Consider the following 7,617-nt stretch of genomic DNA (forward strand, 5'->3'; position numbering starts at 1 on the left):
AGCAAGCCTGTAACATATAGACTGCAAAGAATCACCAAGGAAAACTGCCACTAGGCACTTCGAGGAGGTTTACAACAATAGCCATGGTAAGATCCTTTAACGCCACACAGGTGCACAGCTAGAATATATCACTGTGGGGTTGGTCAAATGGTGAATGGTTTCTGCACACAACTTGTCCAACACGTCTGGGTCACAAGACAAATGGTAAAACTAGAGATCCGGAACGAAGGCATAGAACAGGAGAGAATAAAGGTGCTTGACCCAATGAGCTTTTATGGTAAGATCGAACATGTGCTGTCAGCTTCGGGATTGTCCCTTCAAAGTTTTATAACCTTTACAAAAGCTGCTGCAATACGGAGGATATTATCGTTGTAAATTCTTTGCACTTATCCGACCGAGAGTAGTGTTCTGTCTTCCGTTGACGTCTTTGCTGATTTGGAGTATTGTCGAAATGCCATTATCAGTACTTAACAGGGTAGTAGAAGTTTACAGTATAAATCAATATCTCGAAAGGAAGACATAACTACGTTCAACGACTTCTATACAATATAACATTACGGATGCTTCGCAAGAATTTGTACATCACGATGTTTCCCTTACATTCAGTTTGTTTGTATGACATACCGCCTTATGGCAAAACAAACCAGGCTTGTAGACGCTGCCTATCCGGAATGATTTATTTGAACCACTCACAAGTACGGCGTACCCTATTTTTCCGACGTGGTGGGTTCTTTTATGTGCTTGATGCGTGGTTCTCCTCCAGTAACGTCTTATCCGAGGAATCTTCGTATAACCATAGTTAGGTGCTTATTTTCACCCGAGTTAAGTCGTGCAAAGTGTCTTACCTAATTGCATATAAACGCCTGTTCAGAGATTAGAACACTAAACCTCTAGGATTGTGGCCAAACATCCTATCATTACGCCACGTTACGCAACGTTACGCTAACTACAGAGAATTATTTTCAACCTATTTCGCTAGGTCAGTATCCAGGGTCTGTCCGGACCGATTGGGTTTGACAAGAACGGCAGAAGGACCACCTTCCAACTGAACGTTATCAACGTGCGAGAACAGTCCAAGGCACAAAGGGTAATCTGAACACTTTGTTTATCGGCCACATTTTCACATCTGATAGATTCAGTATACTATTGTCTATCTTAGCATCCTTTTATTATTGGAAGTCATTGCAAATAAACGGATGCATCGACTTATGACATATCATGACATATGTAATGAAGGTAGCTTGCGGACAAGAGGGGTAAATTGAGGGATAAAAAGAGTACTGCAAAAGAGTTAGATTTGTATGGTTGGAACAAAAGTCATTTAGGCATAAGCAATTGGGAAAGAGTCATGAACAGAGACGAGGGGGGATACAAGCTGAGCCACGTTTGGGACGGCATTCTTGCTGCTGCGGCGCCACCTACACCTACCTAAGTAGCAACAAGAAAAGGTTTCCAGTCATTCTACCCTGATGATGGTGTCTGACAGACATCGAAACGTCGGGTGTACTCCTTGGGTGTGCCTGAAGAACTTTACTACATAAGTCTAGAGTAGAAATTTCAGGGATTGAAAATCTTTTTGATAAAACTGTTTTGTTTGTTTTTATAGCTTGGTTTTTGGACACCTGACAAAGGTCTGAACATGACAGAAGAGAAGAAGGGCCGGGCAGTGTCTCCAGGGTCCCTCAGGAACCGGACTTTTGTTGTCACCACAAGATTGGTAATACTATAACTTCTACAAGTCAACTACAATGTGTGCTTTGGAAAAATATAATGGTTATTGCCACAACAGCGCCGCATTAGATTTACACAGTCGAACCCCAGGCACTCTTTCGCGTAGAATTTGTTGATATTGGACTAAGATCAAGTAGACAATGAACAGCATTTTAGATTATAAACTGTGTTATGATAATGAAATGATAAGTTGCGCGGAATCACAAATCTAGTCTAACACAACAGTTCGACTTCGTCTCGCTTCTCGGTAATGGTGAAAATGTAGGACTGTATGGGTTTAGCTATGGTCGGTTTGTCAAAATGCATGAGGAATATAAACTTGTCAGTGCTACTGTGTCTAAAATGAGGGAATCTACTTTCCATGTAATTAGATAGAGTAGTTCTATCATTTACATACATATCGCAATCAACAGTAAAGTGCACTTCATCTTCTACCATGTTTGAGGTACAAAATTGGCAGACTCTATGTTGATAATGTGCAAACAACATTCCCCCATCAGGAGCCACCATTTGTGATGTTCAAGAGAGACTGGACATCTGGAGGCGACAACCTGTTCGAAGGTTACTGCATGGATCTCCTAGACGAGCTGTCGAAGATGCTGGGTTTTAAGTACAGGGTTTCCCTGGTGCCAGACGCCAACTACGGGTTTGAGAACGAAGACGGCGTGTGGGATGGGATGGTACGGGAGCTCATGGAACGAGTACGTAACGTTATATCTTTGCACTTTTTAGCTCAGAATAAAACACATGTATCTATATAGCCGGTATAACCGCCCTTCGGTGTAACAGACCAGTTCCCCAGCGGAGCAGCAGCTGGCTTTATTACACTGAACGATCCGTCACACCTAGCTTTTACACATCTATCTGCAAGTGTTCTTTAAAACTATCCAGAGAAGATGCTTGTGATTGGTGATAGCATATTCCACTCTACGAAACTTCTGGGAAAATACGAATTTTTTGAACACAACAATCCTAGGTTGGTAACTTCAAGTGACTTCCATTGCAGTTCTGATTTCATATTGGTAACACTAACATCCCTGCTTTAGCTCATTGTACAGAATCTGGCAGCTTGGATCTATACCCTTTCAGTTTATTTTTGCCTTTCTTTGTATACAGATCCCATACTGTTACGGCATCCAAGGTTTGGTCTAACCAGTAACGTGTATGCAAGTGATTTTACCCTAAACATACTAATATACAAACATTACCGTAGTTTCCAATGATAACATCTGGCGTATTTTTCCAAAATACTTTTCATGAATAGAAATGTTGTAAAAGCTATGCATTTTAACATATCCTATCATTTTTTTTTATTTCAGCTAAACTGTTTGCTATCAGAAATCACTATGGGATTTATTTCTTAATGTTTCCATCAGCATCTATTCATTTCTTGCAGACGATGGGCTTTTAGCAAAAACGTCCAGTAAAGTCAAGTCAAGTTAATTGCAAAACGATTGCATCGGGTACAATGTATGGCAAATAACACGCATTCCTAATAACTACAACGTATCTACCCTTATATATATCTATTGTACTAATCTAACATAATTACTCAAAACAGAACACAACTAGATGCATAGTGCACTTCACATTGTTATGGCACGATTTCTTTTTTTTTCATAGCATTATATATATATAGTACCCTAAGCTGACAGATATTGGTCAGTCATTGTTTATCCCTAAATTGAACTATTTTTTTCGTTAAACCATTGTGTTGTACGCAAACGTCCTTATGGTCTTAAATTGTACGATCCCTAGAGAGCGGACCTGGCCGTTGCCCCCTTCACCATAACCTCCAGTAGAGAAAAGGTCATCGATTTTTCCAAACCGTTCATGAACGTCGGGATCAGCATCCTCTACAGAAAACCACAGACCGAAGACAGACTGTTCGCCTTCCTGTCGCCGCTGTCGTACGACATCTGGCTGTACGTCCTACTAGCTTATGTGGGCGTCAGTGGGGTGCTCTTCTTCGTAGCAAGATTCACCCCATATGAGTGGTAAGTTACTTAATTTATTTATTCATTTATTTATTAATCTCAGGACAAGTGGGTGGCCCCTTCAACTTATTGGGAGTTGATTTCCAAGGGAGCCCACCATACATGAACAACAAAACAAAACGTGTTACATTTAATAAGAGTGAAGACAACCAGTGAGCAACATACGGTATAAACCGAAGCGAATGAATATTTCAGCTCATTTTACAGTTGACCTTATTTATAAAATGAACTATTATAATGTGTGATATAAGACATTTTGCAATCTTTCATATCTTAATTAATGTTACTGACGATGTACCTCTTCCTTTAAGAATATTGACTTTTACATTAAAATATATTACTTGACGTTGCTTTTATCAAACGATAGAATTGTATTGATGGCAATCTTTTCTATGGTTTGATCTTAAGTTACTTCTGGACTATCGTTTTTACTTTTCGCTGCTATAATCATGATTTGCTTTTTTTTTCCGAATTACACTTGTTGATGCGCAGATGAAGCAATAGATATATCTTTGATACGAATCAGAGATATATGTACTTTGTGAGGTATTGGAAAACGCCTTTGAATAGATAGTAGAATAGAAAAGACAATAAGTTAAGATATGGTGAACCAGGGGTGATCAATAATGTCTTATATAATAAGCACAGCTCAGATTTTGATACATAGATGTCAAGTATAAAGTCTTTTCTGAATGTGTACAAAAAATTCATATTATTGTGATCATTACTTTGCAGACTACACCCGGTAACATCAGGTAAGGGACAAGGAAAAACACGTGGACAAATTAGCTCCGACTTGGGAATGTGCGGGTCAACTTGCTCTACTGAAAGTCATAAAGCCGATCCTTTGTACTTAAAATAGGACGGAAGTAATTATGAAATATTTTGACAATGTCTTCAAAGAATTTACGGCATGGGGAACTCGACCCGCCCATATCTAATCACAGTTTACCCTTGTTTCTCTTTGCCACTTACCTACTTATTTTCAAAAAACGTTGCCTGGAAAGTAATGACTGCAATGATTTGAAATTTGAAGAATATTGATAAAAGGTGTCATACTAGAAAGTTGTTGCACGAGTTGTGCTTATTATTTCTGGGTGAGGCTGAGTACTTATTGATCACCCCTCGTATTCTTGAACCTGATTTTTTGCAGGATTAGCATCGACCCGTATGAGTCTCTAGATCTGCCTGCTATGGAGGAGAATCACTTCACTTTGATGAACAGTCTGTGGTTCACTTTGGGTGCCTTAATGCAGCAGGGTTCAGACATGTGGTCACGGGCTGCTTCTACCAAGATGGTGAGTTGGTAAACATCCCTCACGAAGCTAACTACATCCTCTGATTCCACTACTCCAGGTACGATCCGGATCCGTGTAACCCAGACTCCAATGTGGAGGAGAACAATTTCACTCTCCTGAACAGTTTCTGGTACAACATTGGTGCCTTCATGCAGCAGGGCTCTGAGTCCCTGCCGAGAGCAGTCTCCACTCGGACCGTGAGTTCGATGAGTGACCACTGGCATGGACATACATGACTGTCTCATCTGCATGGCCTGTCTTGCATGACCTCATGCTTGTACTTCTAACCCTGTCAGTTTTTTTTCACCAACATCCATTCCCCACCGCTTCACAGGCTGCACTTCACCAGATTTTCCTCTGTCGATGCATGGTTCGTCCAAGTAAACAAGAAGCCAGATGATTATTCCTCGTTGTTTCTCGTTTATGGCCGATGTTTCACATTATGCGTGCGTTTACACATTCACTGCATATTGATAGAAATTGTGTCCTTGATGTTTTTAAGCAGTCACTTGTCTATGTATCTTGCAGATTTATGGATTTATTTGAAGCATGAACGTATTTGACCGTGTCTTTGCATTTATCTTTGTGATTCTATTACCTAAACAATGAATAAACATGCACCCTCCGTTGTGCATAGCAGGCGGTTATGCCATAATCTTCATTCAAAGACAAAACCAAAAAGGTGAAAATTCACAATGACATTTCGTACAAAGCAAAATATATCATAGGTTTTTCTACGTCGATGTGATCCATCTCTATTAATAAAAATATAAGAACGCTAATATGAAAATATTGCGACGAATGAATCCATGGTAATATTTCATCGACTTAGGCTCACTTTGAAAGAATGATGGGTCGTGATTTTAATTGCATTGCTTTAAACCGTGTTTGTTTGTAAACCTTGAGAGTCTTAAGCCCCGATCTATCATTGACTTGAATGTCAACTGTTTGGTTGATGCCTTGGGGATAGTACCTCTGTTTTGGCATTGATATAAAAGTATGTGACTAACTGGTGAGACCCAAAGAAATAACAGGTGGACATCATTACTGCGAGTCCGGCACACGGTGATACTCCAGCCATGTTTCATAACATCTCCAACTTATTTAATTTTTACCTAGTTGTGGATTTTAGATGATAACTTAATTAAAGCACCAACGTTCCAAGAATATCATTAACATCCGTAAATCAAACTTGCAATTGTCACAGCTATGCAGAAGGATCGGATACTAGTATATGTCTTACCCATGCTACAATATAATAATTGACACATGTTTGATAATGATAATAATGATAATAAAAGACATAAACATTCGATTATAAGTTAATTGGCATCACAGAACTTGAGATATAGACCTTATTGTACCAAACCAACAATGGCCTCTGTTATGGCCTCTGTTATGACCTTAGCAATTTTGTCTTAACTGCATACAGTATGGCTGACGTCGGTGTCTCAATTTGCATGAAATACTGTGTCAGTGACACTTGATTTCCAATGTTGTAAAAGCTGACAACATATTCCAACCAGGTGATGGGTTCCTGGTGGTTCTTCATGTTAATTATCATCTCCTCCTACACGGCAAACCTGGCGGCCTTCCTGACCGTGGAGAGGATGGTCATACCGATCGAGTCAGCAGAGGATCTGGCCGCGCAAACACAGATCCACTACGGCTGCCTCCAGGGAGGGACCACCATGACATTTTTCAAGGTATACCAACAAGTAATTTTACTTATACGGTCAAACCTGCCCTAAGCAACCACTCGAAGGACTGATCAAAAATGGTTTGTGGTTACACCCAAGTGAGTTAGTGTGTGGGTTGTTTGGTTGGTTGTTTTGTTGGTTGTTTTGTTGGTTGTTTTGTTGGTTGTTTTGTTGGTTGTTTTGTTGGTTGGTAGGTTGGTTGGTAGGTTGGTTGTTTGGTTGTTTGTTTGTTTGGTTGGTTGGTTGGTTGGTTGTTCTGTTGGTTGTTTTGTTGGTTGGTTGTTTTGTTGGTTGGTTGGTTGGTTGTTTTGTTGGTTGGTAGGTTGGTATTTTGGTTGGTTGCTTGGTTGGTTGGTAGGTTGTTTGTTACCTCCATGAAATGTCATGGAGGTTATATTTACCTCCATGAAATGTAATGGAATGGAGGTTATATTTTACCCCGCATTTGTCTGTGTGTCTGTGTGTGTGTGTGTGTGTGTAAACAAGATAACTCAAGAACGGTTGGGTGGATTGGTTTCATACTTGGTGTGTAGGTGGGGTGTGATGAAAGCTAGAAATGATTCGATTTTGGGCCCCCTAGCGGCTCCCCTTGGTACTGCAACGCAACTTCCGGTTTTGCTATCTCGGTGTTCTGAACATGCTATGGTCACGATTTTTGAGTGTTAGATAGCTCTTGTTTTCAGGAAGAAATGGCATAAGTTTGGGCCCCCTAGCGTCTAGTTTTGGGATAGCAGGGGCATTTTTGTCAAAAACTTCTGAAGAGGATAACTCAAGAAGGGAACAACGGATTTTCATGATTTTTGGTATGTAGGTACCTTAGACAATGTTGTACAAGATAAAATACCAATTATGCAAAATAGGAGCACATTGCATAATTAATGAGAATATCTA

The 7,617-nt window shown here is 40.0% G+C and overlaps 1 protein-coding gene across 5 annotated transcripts in view; it reads left to right on the forward strand.

Moving 5' to 3' along the window:
* The window catches only part of LOC118423400 (glutamate receptor ionotropic, kainate 2-like), a 37,748-nt gene that overhangs the window by 25,711 nt on the left and 4,420 nt on the right, over positions 1 to 7,617 (forward strand). For 3 of the 5 annotated variants that reach the window (XM_035831536.1, XM_035831540.1, XM_035831535.1), the window contains exons 8-13: positions 980 to 1,087; positions 1,607 to 1,717; positions 2,232 to 2,432; positions 3,490 to 3,728; positions 4,882 to 5,026; positions 6,553 to 6,732. In XM_035831536.1, coding sequence (XP_035687429.1) covers positions 980 to 1,087; positions 1,607 to 1,717; positions 2,232 to 2,432; positions 3,490 to 3,728; positions 4,882 to 5,026; positions 6,553 to 6,732 — 984 coding nt within the window. Of the gene's footprint in view, positions 1 to 979; positions 1,088 to 1,606; positions 1,718 to 2,231; positions 2,433 to 3,489; positions 3,729 to 4,881; positions 5,027 to 5,084; positions 5,224 to 6,552; positions 6,733 to 7,617 lie in introns of all 5 variants that reach the window. The other 2 variants (XM_035831539.1, XM_035831537.1) reach the window with 1 other exon arrangement.

The sequence above is a fragment of the Branchiostoma floridae genome, chromosome 9 (genome assembly GCF_000003815.2).
Source record: "Branchiostoma floridae strain S238N-H82 chromosome 9, Bfl_VNyyK, whole genome shotgun sequence".
In the NCBI taxonomy this organism is placed as follows: domain Eukaryota; kingdom Metazoa; phylum Chordata; class Leptocardii; order Amphioxiformes; family Branchiostomatidae; genus Branchiostoma; species Branchiostoma floridae.